Consider the following 16,679-nt stretch of genomic DNA (forward strand, 5'->3'; position numbering starts at 1 on the left):
GTTGAGGTAACTGCCCAGAAAATAAATGAGACGAGAAAGAGATGAAAATCATAAAAACAATCTAGGAATTCCATTATGGAAATAAGAAAACATCTAGAAAAAAACAGGAGAGAGAATACAAAGAGAAAGAAATCATTAAGGACATAATTCACAAAAATTTCCCAGAATTTAAGGACATGAGTTTATAGATTATGAGGGTCCACTCAGTCTCCAGCACAACGGGTGAAAACAGACACATGCCAGATTCCACCATCATAAACAGGGGGATAAAGAAGAGTCAGGAAAAAAAAAAAAAAAAAGAAGCTTTCAGAGAAGGAGAAAAAACTGGTCATACACAAAGGATCAAGAATCAGATTGGCTTTTATCTCCTCAAAAATGAAACTGAATCTCAAAGCTAATGAAGCAATGCCTTAAAAATTCTGAAAGAAAACTATTTCTTGCTTAAAAATTTAAACCCAGCTAAACTGTCCCTTAAATATTAGAGAAGCATCAAGACTTTCCGATATGCAAGATCTCAATTTGCCTCACATACATCCTTTCTTGAGAAGCTACTAGAGAAAGTGTTCCATTTAAACAGGGAGTAAATCAAGGAGGAAGACCTGGAAACTAGGAAACAAGGAATCCACCATGAGAGCATTGAAGGGTATTCCAAGAATGATAAAGAAGATCCCAAATGTCAGCTACCAGTCATAGAGGGTAGCCAGGGCAGGTCAGAAGACTCCAGTAGCAATCACCTTCATGGGGAAGCTATCAATAGGATCTTGAACACATAGCTAGACATATTAAAAGGAGATTAACATATTTTGAAGGAAAATTTGGGGTAGAATTGGTGATTAAGTACATAGATAATCAAGTTGGGGAAAAAAAGGCAATTACTAACTCCAGGGAAAAGAATAATTGTACCGGAAAAGCAATCACAAGACAGTGCAGAGCTCAGCTGTGAATAGCATCTACACAGTCATAATAATGTAAACTCTGAATATAGTTTTCATCAAAGTTAATACAAAACTATGTTGGGATTCTGTGAGATGGGGCGCGCATGCATGTGTGCTGGGAGGAGACAGGAGGCGCAAAGCAAAGGGGTGACTGAGCTAAATCCTCACGTTCCATGATGAAAAGTCAATAGGCTGTTGACTAAAACAGGGAAAAAATTAAGATATGAGCAATATACTCAAGTTTTTTAGTGATTACAGAGGTAACTATCCAAAAATCAGTTAAAGGGTTGATAACGGTTACCCCTGGAGAAGGGGAAATTAGAGAAGCAACAAAGGAGGGCTATTTTTCTTAATAAGCCTTGAGGAATTGACTCTGAATCATCTTCACATATACCTTCACTAAAAATAAAAACTAAAAATGGAAAAAAGGAACAAGGAATCCCTTTAGGCATGTAATACTCTAGCAGCCTATAAAACGGTGCATATGGAATGTTACTATTTGTGGGGAAATCTCAGGGAGAGGGATATAGATATGTATCTGCACACATGTGCAGAAAATATCTCTAGGAGAATATCTAATAAACTAGAAACCATGGTTATCTCTGGGGATGCAAATTAGGCGTCTAGTGCACAAGGGTTGAAAGTTAGAATTTTCAGCTTTTGAATTTGAATCTATCATCTCTCCAAAAAAAAGAAAAAAATTGGGAAATGTAAAAAGTAAACACCACATCATGTACACATACACATATACAAGCTGCACCTTTAAATGCCTACTTCTCCCATCCTCTTCTTCCCAGGGGCTTGGCTTCCTTTGGGGAGGGGGTAGTCAGTGAATTATGTCTTAGAAATCCCCTCCCATATTCCCAACTCCCCTGTTACTATTCTCAGCCAGAACGCCACCCCAGCTTCCCTTTCCCCTCTTAGTAAGCCATCAAGGCTTGTAACTCCCCTCCCCTCTCGGACAACCCACCCCCGCCCCCCATCCTGACCCTGGTTGGTTCTTTTCTTTAAACAACTCTGAGAGTTCTTCCTTCATTCATCACAAATATTAACGGAGCAGCTACTCCACGCCAGGCACCAGCAAACACGCCAGAGATTCAGTGATGAGCAGGCAGACAAGGATGGAGTTTGTGGGTTTTATGGAGTTTAGGGGTCCTCGGGAACTTAAGCGTCTACCTCACATATTTTAAACATTTCATTCTGTATTCAGTGAACGTGTTCTCCACCCCTTCCCAACCCCACCTCTTCACACTCCATCCTGTTCCACAGAGGACTTGAGGAGGAAGCCACAGCTGCTAGCTTGACGCCTCCAAGATGGAAAGTTCAGCATGATTCAAGCCGAATGACTATACAGCCTGGGATAGCAACATTCACCAACAGAGTCACAAACCGGGCCCACATGTTCCTTCACAAAAACCAAATTCCCACTTTCTAGAGAAAAAAAATTATTTTTCCCAAGCCTATATTTTTCTCCTTGATTTTTTCTTGTGGGGGAGGGATTTTTTTCCATTGGAGTCTATCATCACTAATTTGCCAGGAAGCACCAGGTAAAGCCAAAAGGAATACATACGTAGCAGCTGTTGATTAACATTTAATCTAAAAAGAGCTTATCTTTTATGGTTCTGTGAGCTCATGGCTGTCATTTTCTCTTGAGGTTTGAAATTTCAAAGTAATTTTATTTTTTTAAATTAATTGATTAATTTATTTATTTTTGGCTGCGTTGGGTCCTCGTTGCTGTGCGCGGGCTTTCTCTAGTTGCGGCGAGCGGGGTTACGGGCTCTAGAGCACAGGCTCAGTAGTTGTGGCGCACGGGCTTAGTTGCTCTGTGGCATGTGGGATCTTCCCGGACCAGGGAATGAACCTGTGTCCCCTGCATTGGCAGGCGGATTCTTAACCACTGCGCCACCAGGGAAGACCCTGAAATTTCTAAGTAATTTTATATTTCTCTATATAATTCTGTGTTAAAATATAGAGCCTAAAAGGAATGAAATGTTATCAGCCCCAGGGGTCCCGGTATAGAGTATAACATTGCCCCATGGATGGAAAGTTGTCTAGGGAGATGAAAGTTATCACAACACAAAAATATTCTTCAATGAGACAACTATTTAGGAAATCAGACCCCTACTGAAACATCTTTCTCTGGTCTGCATCACTGTTGCCCTCAGACTCAAAGGCTTCATCTTGCCAACTATTGGGTATCAACATCCATTGTCTTGATACAAACACAACAAAGTGGCAGCTCTGCAAAACTATTGATTTCCCTGAAGGTGCAATGTCACATGTCCATGCCCTCTGAAAGGCCACAGAAAGTCAGATCAATTCACAACCAAATATCAGAGAGTCATCAGGAAAGGTAACATAACAGGGGCTTTGAGGCACTGTGCTAAACGTCAGATAAGTAAAAGCCCTTGGCAAAAAGTGGTGATCTCTCCAATGAGTCTGCAAAAATTATCCTCTTACCCTACACTGCAGAAATCAAGCATGACATGAAGAATGGTGTCTTATGCTCTCACATGGTTCTGTCCAAAAAAAAGTTAAGGTAAAAAAATAAACTAATTTTATACTCAATCTAAGAATTAGCATCTAGTTGAAATTACCACCAAATTCCTATTACTTGTAAAATAAATAAGCCTGTGTTCATAATTTGCAGTGTCATTTTTCAAGCCCGTCAAGCCCCCTTCCCCCTTAATCTACAGTGCCTGTTTTAAGTGATTTTCTTCTGGAACCAATTATTTTCAGATAGTCAAAACGTCCTTCATTTCATGCCATCCAGCTCAGTTAGTGTATGAAAGGTTTTATAGCAAAATGTTAATGGTGGTGATCTCTGGGTGATAGAATTATGGGTGCTGGTATATTCTCTTTTGCTTAAATATATGTTTTACTTTTTCTAGAATCAGTATATAAGATTCAAGTTTTTTTTTAAAGTTACACATATATATTTTAAGAGCACTATGGCAGTGCTTCACTGTCACTCCCCCCTTCCTCTTTGCTAACGAAATTTTCTTTCATTCTGGTATTCAGATAAAATGTGCTTAGTGGGAGCTCCCTCAGCTCCAGGAAAGAACCAGGACTAGTCCAAACCAATCATAAATGTTCCAGTCCTCTTTGCCAATGATTGGTTTAGAGGTTGGCATGTGATCAAGTTTTAGCCAATCAGGCATAAGGGATGCCTGCTGAGAAGCTTCTGCAAAAGGTTTTCCTCTCTGATAAAAAAGAGACATAGGAAAAAAACCTAACCCTCCATGTCCTTCATGCTTTTGGATATTATCACATGAGGATGTGACGTCTGGAGCTATGGCTGCCATCTTGTGACCATGAGGAAGTAGCCAAGAAAATCCTAAAAAAGTCTAGTTTTGAGCTGCTGAATTAGCTAAGCCTGAAATCATCAACCTTCAGACTATTTGCTATGTGAGGCAATAAATTCCTGTTGTTTAAGCCACTTTAATTGGTTGCTATGTTTCTCGCAAGCAAAAGCACCCCAAATGATACAAGCACTGTAACTTTGTGATGTTCAGCTTCCCAAAGAGGTGTGTGAACCACCATTTTATACTTTTCCATTAAGGGAGACCACAAAGGATTTTTTTTCACAAAAACACATACCTAACTCCAAGAGTCATCACTTTACAAGCTGAGATTGTATCTCCACAACCCTCTTTGCAAGGCTCCATATTCTGGCCTTTGGAGGTAATGGTAGTCTCTCATCTGGAGTGGTCCAGCTTGAGTCACACCTGTGGGGTTTGGCTAACCCTGTCAGTAACCCTTGGGGAACTTATACCTGAGCCCCTCTACCTTGGGGGTTACATCTCCTAGGCACACCTGGATCTCTGCCCTCAGGAGCTTCCAGAACTGGGCTTCTTTCAATTCCCAACTCAGAACATTCCTGGAGGAAGATATTCCAGGAGTTGCAAAGTCAAACACAGGGGCCAGGCAGTTAACACAAACAAGTGCATCAGGCCAGGTGAGAACTGGGGAACTGGAGAACTCATACCCCCTCTAAAGGGGCCGCTGACAGGTGGGATCACATGTTGCCAGACGTTCCAATACTTTCAAAACAACCTAGAAATCTGGCTTTTTATGTACAATCTCCAAATTTTTAAAAGTTGGCAACTAATTTAGGTATCCTTAAAACTCCATGTGGACCAAACCAAACTTATCTGAGGGCTGTGGATCCAGGCTACCAGTTGCCGGCTTACAACCTCTAGACTGTTCACACCTAAAAATCACATAACAATTGTGCACAGCTTTAAAACTGCCAAAGCTCTTTTCTGTTGCCCTTTCCCAAGTGTAAGGAGAGCAGAACTCCTGTATCTCAAGACCAGATCCATTTATACGAGGAGGTATTCCATTTATGGGAAGAGGCATGAGGGAACTTTCTGGAACTATTTCCCATCTTGGTCTGGGTGGTGATTATACAACTGTAGACATGTAAAAATTAATTTTAGGCTGGACACTGAATTTGTGCACTTTTTGCATTCTACTGTATGTATGTTCTACCTCAGTAAAAGTTATTAATGATAGCAATAATAATAATACATAAACATGGAGGCAATATGCAAAGGTCTTCAGTGTGGAAAAGCCTGCTTTACAATCTTCACCACAAGCTGAGAGATGGATCCTATCACTCTCTTTTCACAGATGAGGAAGCTGAGGCTGGAGATGAAAAGACATTTGTACAGGATCCCGCAGGGTGTGAGTGACAGCTGGTTGCAAATCCACATCTGGTTGGCTCAGCCCCAGGGCTGTTCCCCACCCACTTCCCTTCCCAGGTGAGAGTATCCTACCATTTTCCAGATAGCTGGCCTGCCCAGCGCCTCGGGCAGCCCGGGGAGGACAGCGAACTCTGGAGCGGAAGCCAGAGCGGGCCCATGCTCATATTTGCCCAAGCTATCTGCCCTCCCTTGCCCTCCCGGGCTGCAAACACAGATGTTCAGCTTGCTTTTTCCCTTTTTCAGTCACAGCCCTCCTGAGGCCCAGCGCTGCCTGCCAAACTCCGCATTCTTGGTGAGAACTGCAGTCAGGCAGGACAGGAGGGGCCCGGGGAGTGACTGCAAGCAGCCCTGGTGGGCTCCCTGGAGGAGGAGGAGCTCCATGCACCCATGGGCGGCTCACCTTGCAGCATGCTCCGGTAGGCCGTGTCGGCGATTGCGTAGATGTGGGGGGGCATCTCGTGCCGCTTCTTGCCCTTGTACATGTCGATGATCTTCTCCGAGTAGATGGGCAGCTGCTTGTAGGGGTTCACCACCACGCAGAAGAGGCCCGAGTACGTCTGCCAAACAGAGAATCTATTTTATTTCCAGAACCCAGCAGGGACGAGAGCTTGGACAAGCAGCCCGTGGTGTCCAGCCATGAGAACACCCACCACGGCCTGCATTGTCTGAGCACCACCGTGTGCATTTTCTCACTTCATCCTCACAGTGGCAGCCTTAGACAGATGTGCTCAGAGTCTCATTTTAGAGATGGGGAAACTGAGGCTCAGAGCCCTAGTGGGAACCTCTTGGCATCACTGACTCTGGATATAGGGGAAGAGGAGCAAGGGGCAAGACTGGATTTGTAGGGCACCTCTGTTATAGTTTATAAGTTCTGGGTTCAGATCCCAGCTCCACTCTCACCACTGTTGCTTCACCTCCCTGAGCCTCGCGGGCTTAAATAACATCTTCCACTTCTGGAGTATCTACTGTGCTCCGGCCACTGAGCTAAGCACTTCACAGCCATCTTCTTCTTTAATCCTCACATCCACCCTGTGACAGGGATACTATGATTTCCCTGCTGCCCGTTTGAGGAAACTGAGGCCCAGTGAGGTTGTCACCAGGTCACACAGCTGCTGGGGAATTCGGAACTAAAATCGTGACAGCTAACCCCAGAGCTCATACTCTCGACCATGAACAAAGCACACACTCCCTTGTCTGTAAAATGGGGATGAACACAGCTGCCCTTAAATAGGAATGGTCCTGACACATTACACCACAGATGAACCTTGGAAACATTACACTGAATGAAAGAAGTCAGACACAGAAGGTCACATATCACATGGTTCCATTTATATGAAATGTCCAGAACAGGCAAATCCACAGAGACAGAAAACAGATCTCTGGTTTCCAGGGACTGCAGAGATGGGGAAATTGGAGTGACTGCTAGCTGGAATGGGTTTCTTTGGGGGGTTATAAAAATGTTCTGGAACCAGACAGTGGTGATAGTAGCACTACATTGTGAGTGAGTGTATTACTGCCACTGAATTGTTTCCTTTAAACTGATTAATATGGTGAATCCATATTATATGGATTTTATCACCATTAAAAAAAAAAAAGTCAGGAATTCCCTGGTAGTCCAGTGGTTAGGACTCGGGGCTTCCACTGCTCGGGGCCAGGGTTCAATCCCTGGTCGGGGAACTAAGATCCTGCAAGCCACATGGCGCATCCAAAAACATAAATTAATTAATCTTAAAAAATTGTCCTATATGTATATGTATAGCTGATTCACTTTGTTATAAAGCAGAAACTAACACACCATTGTAAAGCAATTATAGTCCAATAAAGATGTAAAAAAAAAAAAAAAAAAAAAATTGTCCTGCCCTACCAAGCGCAGAGCAGCATGTGAAAATGATCAGAACAGGGGAAGGGGCATGAAGATGCTTGCACACCCTGCCGTGCTGTGCCTGGGGGAGGCGCTGTCCTGGTTCTTACTGTTCCTTACTGTATGCTGGCCTCTCCCATGGGCTGAGGTCACAGCCCAGGAGGGAGGCACCAACCTGTCCCACAGGAACTGCTTTTCCAAACAATAACATCAGTGCTGCCCAAGGCTCTGATGGCCAGGAAGCATGTCTTCCCTCCAACTCCCCCGAGAAGTGACTAAAGGAGGAGGAGCAGATATTCCATCACTGGGTTTCACTCAGAGCAGTGACCAAAGTCACTTTCACTTGACCAAAGTCACCCAGCAAGACCCTGGTAGCACTGAGCTCCAACTTGGCCCACTCCGAGGAGTGGACAGTGTCCATAAGGCTGTGGACCTATCCCTGTCTTACAGAAACAATAGATCATTTGTTCATTCATTTACTCATTCATTCATTCATTCATTCATTCTGTGTGTGCCCTAGACACTGTGCAAGGCTCTGCGGTTATACTGGAAGACAAAACACACAAGGTCCTGCCCACAAAGGGCTTTCAGTCATGCTGGCAACTGGTTGAAGAGTGGGAGCCTCCCTCCAGGGCACCATTTGCTAAGGGACAATGGTGATGAGAGTTGGGCCTGGGAGGAGGGAGAATGATGTTCCTGAAAAGGCACAGGACTGGTGGGGGAGGGAGGGAGCAATCCCCAAGGATCTCACCACTCCCCAAAAAGGGCAAGAATGAGGTCAACATAAGGCTTATCGAAACATCCGTCAGCCACTTACTGAGCACCTACTGTATACCAGGTCTGTGTTAGATGCTGGAGACAAATAAATCAATGATCATTCCTGCCCTCAAAAAGCCCCCAGATCAAAAGGGAGACAAGGACGTTCAAAAATAACATCATAAGAACAAGGATGGAGCCCAGCGTATTACGGGAGCAAGGAAGAGAGGGCCCTAACCCACATGGGGGTGCTCAGAGAAACTTCAGTGGGGAGGTACTCCCTGCACTGAGACTTAACAGATAAAGTGCTAACCAGCTCAGGTATACAGTGGGTACTCACTAAATGCCTGCTAAATGAATGCCTGAGGGGTCAGTTAATTACAAAGCTTCCCAGGAGCAGGGGCAGTGCTGCCTTCGTCTCTGTGACCCGGGGCCTTGCACTGGGCCGCGCATAGTAGGTGCTCAATAGACATTCGTTGAACACGTGGCAAAGCTGTTCTAGGGCAGGGCCTGTGTATCTTGTTCATCTGTGTCCTGGTCCCCAGCTTGGGGCCTCCATGGAGTAAGTGCCCAACAAACGATCGATGGTTTGAATGAAGGCCAACCAAGCCCTACCTCCTCTTCAGGCCTCAACTCCACCTCCAGCTCCTCTCAGGCTGTGCCCACTGCCACTGCCATGTTCTTTCCAGAATGTGTCATTTACAACCCTAACCACCCCTCCAGGGACCTGGAGGCAGTAAAGGGCAGTGGTTAAGAGTATAGGATTGACTACCAGGGGTTTGTTGGAGCTCTCATTCTGCTACTTCTTGGCTGTGTGTCCCTGGGCAAGTCTCTTAGCCTCTCTGAGCCTCAGTTATCCTCATCTGCAAAATGGGCAGGTATAATGGCAGCCCCTTCATTGGTTTGCTGTGAGATAGCCCTCATGAAGCATTTAGCACAGTACCTGGTATGTAATAGGGGCTCAATAAATGTTAGCGACCAGCCAGTGCTCCCTTTGTTTCATGATGATGAAAACCTTGCCACCTTGGAAACTTCACATGGAATGTCCTCTCTCCCTGGAACACTTCTCCCTGATCTTCCCAGAGCCATTTCCATCTGCTCTTTCAGGGCTCAGTCTAAATGTCCCTCCTAGACTGCAAGCTGCACACCAGCGTATATCTAGCACCCAGCACAGGGCCAGGCACATAGCAGACACTCAGTAAATATTTGCTGAATACAATGAATAAAAGAAAGAAGGGAGGGAGTGAGGGAGGGAGGAAGGAAGGAAGGCATGGCTCTCCCAACTCTATCATCAGCTTCTGAAGGAGAAATATCACCTTCCTCCTGTTTGCCTAGGACACCTCCTGGTGCTATGTACACAGCAAGCACTTAATCCATGCTTCCAGACAGATCTGAATCTCTGCCCAGTTCAGCACATCTTTCCGGGGCACAGTGGCCCAACAGAAAGGACTAGGAAGGCAGTAGCACACCCCACACAGAAGCTGGGCTTCAGAATCTGGAGTTTCAGTCTCCATTGCTCCAACTTGGTTGGTCTCACCTGACCCAGCCCACCTGCACTTGACTGTGCTTCTGCTTCCCCATCCCCACGAGCCCCTTTCCAGCTGGTCAAGTTCAGAGGTTTCAACATCCCCGCCTCTCATGTCCCAGCCGGCATCTCAGGGCCCGGTGCCACAGCAGGTCCCAGCTGCAGGCCAAGGGTTTCCCTCTTGTGACCGTATTAGGAAGTGACTCCACTTTTTCCTTAACACTTTATATGGTCAGCTGTGGAGCCCTGAGCTCCCAAGGCCTCCGGCAGAAATGAGGAACAGTGGGGGAAGGCGGAAGAGATGCAGGCTTCAAGTCACAGAGGCCTGGTTGAACCTCAGCCTTGCCCTCATTGCCTGTGTGACTTGAGCAAGAGGCCAAACCCCTGAGCCTCTTCTTCTCCATCTATAAAACAATGGATAACCATACTTTCTTTACCAGGTTGTAGTGCAATGTCATGACTTTCTGAACATGTATCCTAGAGAAAGAAAGACCTGGTCCACCAAGAATGTGATCTGCTACAGCCTTGATTTTAAAGGGCAAAAAAGACTGGAAACAACCTAAATATCCATCAGTGGGAGACTGGCTCAATAATTATGGCACACTGCCCTTTAAAGGAATACATATGTATGTATACAAATATACATATATTTGCCTCTATATGTATAAAAGATTGCTGGACGGCTACATAAGGAACTGGTGACCATGGTTTCTCTAAGGAGGGGAACCGGAAGGTGAGGAATGGGGATGAAAGGAAAAGCTCTAAAATACCCTTATATACTATTTTATTTACTATTTGCATGTGTTGTCTATTCAAAAAAAATGTTTTAAGTCTGAGTGGTTAGATAGTTGTGAACAGACACAAGAAAAAGCCACAAATAAATAAATAAATAAGAAATTCCCCATTTCCCCCTCCCCCAGACCCTGGCAACCACCATTCTACTCTCTGATTCTGAGTTTGACTATTTTAGATTCTCATGTAAATGGGATCCTGCAGGATTTTCCCCTCTCTCTCTGGCTTATTTCACTCAGCATAATGTCCTCCAGGTTCATCCATGTCGTTACAAATGGCAGGATTTCCTTCTGTTTTAAAGCAGGGTTATTACATTGTACGGTGTATTTACCACCTTTCCTTCATCCATTCATCGTTGTAGAATCTATGTTACATATCTGCATCCAGCTCAAGTGTGCCTTACCTTCCTCCCCTCAATTATCGATCAGCCTCAGGGCGAGGACTGGGCCCTGTGACTCTCGGCATCCCACAGAGAGGGAAGCAGGGGAGCCAAGAGCACTTAACGGGCAAGCCAGAGTCTGATCCGGTCCCTCCCCAGGCAAGTCTTGGCACCTCGCTGCCTCGGTCACCTCGTGTGCAGGGTGGGATGTGAGCTTCACTCTCGCCAGACAGCTGGGACTTGGGACAGTAGCCAGTACAAGCAAGGCCCACATCTTCACTGAGCTCCCTCTGCCTGAAACCCTTGTCCCATCTCCCAGCCCAACACCAGGGACAGAGCCGACTGCTAAGCAGTCATGAAAAATCCCAGGCAGAGAGAAGCCAGCCAACAACAACATCCAAAATAGCAAGGGAGTGCTGGACCAGGAATCAGAGCCACATGCATGCCCCACATGTGCCATCAATGATCTGCGGCAGCTCAGGCAAGAACCTGCATCTCTAAGATTAGGAGACGGGACACTCTGGCTTCTACCTCTTCTAGACCCAAGAGGACAAGACATCAGCCAGGACCTAAGCAAAAGTGCCTTATTCGAAATGAGCCTTGCAGAATGGAAGGGAAAGTGCTCTTCTTTATCAAGGGCAAAGTCAGGCACGGCCAGCTGCCTGAGCATCACCTGACACCCACCTGTAACAAGGGCTGCGCCTTCCGCTATCACGCGCCGGGTGAATAACTTGCTGGGCCCCCCATCTCCACCCCTGTCCTCCTTTATCTCCTCTGTCACGGACAACAGTTTCTATTTAAGTGATTAAACTGACCAGAAAGGAACGAGACAGGAGTGGACGCGTGGTCATAAGACTGAAAGGCTTTTCATCTAATCTGTCCAGAGAAGCATAGCAGGAATTTGAAGATTTGATTCATTTTTTAATCTGCTGTCGGAATATAGTCTGGGTCTTGGGACCTTCATAAGCCCCTCATTTTTCCTGATTTCTATTTTGGGCTCAAACATCTGTGTCAGAGCATAGCAGGCGAGATTCATATCCAGGCCCATCCTTGACCTCCTTGGATGAAGATGACTCATCTTGGATAGGAGACCCATGGGAGCCCAGCTCCCCTCTTGCTCCCAGAAGACTGGTGTCCTTAGAAATATCCACTCTGTACCAACAGCCCCAGGTTGATAATGCTTCCAAACAAGGAGTGGTATCGACAAAAGGGACTTTCCCTGCTTAGTTAGAGAGCATCTTAGTTAGACTATCCTTAGAAAGCCTTTAGTACTCTGAGCCTCGGCTTTGATTAGCACAACATCCACTGAATGAAGTATGCTTGTCCCATCTTACAGACTAGCATACTTCATTCAGTGGATGTTGTACTAATTAAATGAGATAAAGAGGAGGCATTTATAGAATTATGAGTTGCTCCCCCATTCCCCCTTGGCTCTTTAAAAAAAAAACCCATTGTAACCCCCTCTGAACTATCCATAAGAAGAATAGATCATTAATTATGGTACCTCCATAGGATAGGTCACAAAGCCCATAAAGGGGCATTTTGGGGTTATGAATGAGCAATGGGGATGCTCATCACTGACTTGTACGTAGAAAGAAGAGCAGGTCCCCAGCCTAGGTGCACAGGCTTTTCAATATGTAAACACGCACTATTCTCACAAAGAAACACCGGGAATGCACCAACATCTTATCAGCTGTTATCTCTGGGGGAGGACTGATTTCTGTGTTTACTGTGCTTTTCTGAATTTTCCAAATCTTCTGGAATGGATGTGCCTTATTTTCCTAATTAGGAAAAAAATCTGCAGGACATTTTTAGAGATGACAAGGGAGTTTTGTAATTTTCACATGGTAAAACACAAAGGGCAGGACCAGAGGGCCTAAAGATGGAGGTGACTGTTTCCATAAGTTTGCAAAGAATCCAAGAACATCTGTCTGGTAGTAACAAAAATGACCATAACAGCAACAAAACTAATAAAAACAACACCTAGCATGTTGAGTGCCTACAACATGCCAGGAAGCATGCCAAGTGCTTTCTTTTCAGAGTAACCCAGTCTATGAGGCTGGTACTATTCTTGTGTTCATTTTACAGAGAAGGAAACAAAATTTCAGAGAAATTAGATAACTTGCCCAAGGGATTAACATACCCTTTCTGAGAGGCAAGATAGACAAAGGCTGGGCTGGGGGACCCTCTGCCCACCAGTTTGGCTTAATGGGGTTACCATGTCCTTCTATATCCCGGAGAGCTGGCCCACCCCACAAGGAACCTGTACCCCTGAGTCACACATCATCTTGTCCAGACTGCCTCACAGAGCTTTCTGCAGTGACGGGAATGTTCTATACCTGTGCTGTCACAGGTGTACAGCAGCCACTAGCCACAGGTGGCTGTTGGGCACTTAACATGAAGCCCAGTACAAGTGAAGAAGTGAACTTGTAAGTATTGATGCTTAATTAGTTTACATCTCAGTTTAGTTAGCCACGTGTGGCCGGCGGCTACCACATTGGACAGTGCAGGTCTAGTCCACTCTCATCTGCACAGTCGACCCAGAGGAGTCCAGGTCAGTCTAGGCGTTCCCATTTGGGACAGGGAAGGCCTCCACCAAGCCTCACCAAGATCCTCAGGTCTCCTACCTACTTGACTGCCAGGATGGACCAGCCTTCCCAAGGAGATTAAGAGCTCTTCTTTATCTCCAAGATGGAGGAAGCGCAGGGAACTACTTCACGGAAATCCGCTGAGCGCTGACCAAGCGCCTATGGGATCACATGGAATCTTTGGATCTCCTTTACGTGTGGAGGGTGATTGTTCTCATTTTTCAGATGGGAAAACTGAGGCTTCAAGAGGTGAACTAACCTGTTCAATGTCACAGAACTAGGTAGGGCAGGGTGAATGGGAACCCAGGTCTGGACGATTCCATCCCACCATGCAGCCTCCCTCAGTGAACACTTCACCCTCCCAACCTGCACCCCGAAGACATCTCCAAGCCTCTCCCTTCCCTCAGGGGTGCAGGAGGCCAGCAAGAAGTGACTGGCTGCCCCAAGATACTCACGTATATGAGTCCTGAGAAGTACCTCTCCCTCAGGTTGTGCAGCACAGAGGCTTCATTGAGACACGTCAGCTCTGCCATGTCCTCCACCTTGGAGAACTTGGGCGGGTTCATCTTCTGGATATCATCTTTGCCGACCGTGACCTTCTTGCCATTCTCCACTAGCTCCACGACCACCTCATCCCCCTTCTCCTCCTTGATGCTGGCCGCCTCGAAGCCCTGCTTCTCCGAAGGGACCCACACCAGCTTCCTGGCGGCCCAGTCAGCCTGGGCCACTGGGTTGTTGATGAAGTTTTTGTCCACAAAGAGGAACTTCTCGTCATCACTGAGCTGGTCCTTCTGCGCCATGGTGCCTGGTTGGTCCCCTGGGGAATAAGGCCACAGGGTCAGAATTAGACCAGAACCAAGCCCTAAAGACAGGTAAAGCCCTCACCTCACCATGTCTGGGAATGTAGTCTGCAGAAACATTCCACAGAGTACAAAGGTGTTCCCTGCAGGATGGTTTATGTTGTCAAAAAATGGAAACAACCCAAAGGCCCCAGAAAAGGATCTCCAGGGGCTTCCCTGGTGGCGCACTGGTTAAGAATCTGCCTGCCAATGCAAGGGACACGGGTTCGAGCCCTGCTCGGGGAAGATCCCACATGCCGCGGAGCAACTAAGCCCGTGTGCCACAACTACTGAGCCTACGCTCAAGAGCCCGCGAGCCACAACTACTGAGCCCACGTGCCACAACTACTGAAGGCTGTGTGCCTACAGCCCGTGCTCCACAACAAGAGAAGCCACCGCAATGAGAAGCCCGCGCACCGCAACAAACAGTAGCCCCCGCTCACCACAACTAGAGAAAGCTCGTGCAGCAAAGAAGACCCAATGCAGCCAAAAATAAAAACAAACAAATAAATAAATAAATTTATTAAAAAAAAAAAAAAAGAAAAGGATCTCCATCATTGCCTGTTGTCCATCAACATGGCAGGGGTACATAAACCATTATATTTTCATACAATGAAATGCTATCCAGGGGTTAAGATGCAAGAAGTATGTCGAGGTGTGTTGACACAGGAAGATATCCAAGTCTTATAGTTTACTGTAAAAATAAAAGGAGGGGGGCTTCCCTGGTGGCGCAGTGGTTGAGAAACTGCCTGCCAATGCAGGGGACACGGGTTCGAGCCCTGGTCTGGGAAGATCCCACATGCCGCAGAGCGACTAGGCCCGTGAGCCACAATTGCTGAGCCTGCGTGTCTGGGGCCTGTGCTCCGCAACAAGAGAGGCCGCGATAGTGAGAGGCCCACACACCGCGATGAAGAGTGGCCCCCGTTTGCCGCAACTAGAGAAAGCCCTCGCACAGAAACGAAGACCCAACACAGCCATAAATAAATAAATTAATTAATTAAATTAAATTAAAAAAAAATTTTTTTTTAATAAAAGAAGGGTCCTCAAATGGTTAAACAGAGAGTTATCATATGATCCAACAATCCCATTCCTGGGTATATACCCAAGAGAAATGAAAACATACCTCCACACAAAAACTCATAAGTGAATGTTCATAGAAGCATTATTTCTAATAGCCAAGAAGTGTCAAAAAAAAAAAACCCAAATGTCCATCAACAGATGAATGGATAAATAAAATGTGGCCTCTCCATATAATGGAACATTATTCAGCCATAAAAAGGAATGGGGTACTGATATACACTGAGCATTAATGAATCTTGAAAACACTATGCTAAGTAAAAGAATCTAGTCACAGAGGACCACATATTATATGATTCCACTTACCCAAAATATCCAGAGTAGGCAAATCCATAGAGATAGAAAGTAGATTAGTGGTTGCCAACAGCTGGGAGAGAATTAGAGGGTGACAGCAAAGGGGTGCAGGGTTTCTTTTTGGGGTAATGAAAATGTTCTAGAATGTACTGCAGTGATGGATGCACAATTCTGTGAATATGCTAAAGGCCATTCAATTGTACAATTTAAATGGGTGAATTGTATGGTATTTAAATTATATCTCAATAAAACTGTTTAAAAATGAAATATAGGGAATATTGTAAAATAGTAGGTATAATAACCCATTTTATTTAAAAATATTTAGAATCCATATAGACAGAATAACTGGAGAAATATGCACTTATCAATATAGTTATGAAGGGATTTTTACTTTTTATGGGTTTTTTTGCCAATTTTTTATTGTGGTAAAATATACATAAGTATACTATCTTACTCATTTTATGACACTAAGTTCAGTGACATTAAGTACATTCATACTGTTGTGCAAGTATCACTACCATCCAGCTCCAGAACTCTTTTCATCTTGCAAAACTGAGACTCCACACCCATTAAAGACTAATTCCCCATTGCCTCTTCCCTCCAGCCACTGGCAACCACCATTCTACTTTCTTTTCTTTTTTGTTTTGTTTTTTTAAAATTTGTCTTTTGTTATTATTATTATTTATTTTTGGCTGTGTTGGGTCTTCGTTGCTGCACGCGGGCTTTCTCTAGTTGCGGGAGCGGGGGCTACTCTTCGTTGCAGTGTGCAGGCTTCTTATTGCGGTGGCTTCTCTTGTTGTGGAGCACGGACTCTAGGCATGTGGGCTTCAGTAGTTGTGGCACACAGGCCCAGTAGTTGTGGCTCACGGGCTCTAGAGCGCAGGCTCAGTAGTTGTGGTGCATGGGCTGAGTTGCTCCGCAGCA

At 45.4% G+C, this 16,679-nt stretch overlaps 1 protein-coding gene across 3 annotated transcripts in view; it reads right to left on the reverse strand.

The window, feature by feature from the left end:
• Positions 1 to 14,345, reverse strand: part of MYH11 (myosin heavy chain 11) — a gene marked incomplete at its 5' end in the record, with an annotated part of 108,464 nt that extends 94,119 nt beyond the window's left edge. For all 3 annotated transcript variants that reach the window (XM_082432545.1, XM_082432544.1, XM_082432546.1), the window contains 2 exons: positions 6,045 to 6,201; positions 14,001 to 14,345. In XM_082432545.1, the coding sequence (XP_082288671.1) occupies positions 6,045 to 6,201; positions 14,001 to 14,345 (502 nt within the window). The remainder of the gene's footprint in view (positions 1 to 6,044; positions 6,202 to 14,000) is intronic.
• Positions 14,346 to 16,679: the final 2,334 nt, after the last annotated feature.

The sequence above is a fragment of the Balaenoptera physalus genome (assembly GCF_965194825.1).
Source record: "Balaenoptera physalus genome assembly, chromosome: 16".
Taxonomy (NCBI): domain Eukaryota; kingdom Metazoa; phylum Chordata; class Mammalia; order Artiodactyla; family Balaenopteridae; genus Balaenoptera; species Balaenoptera physalus.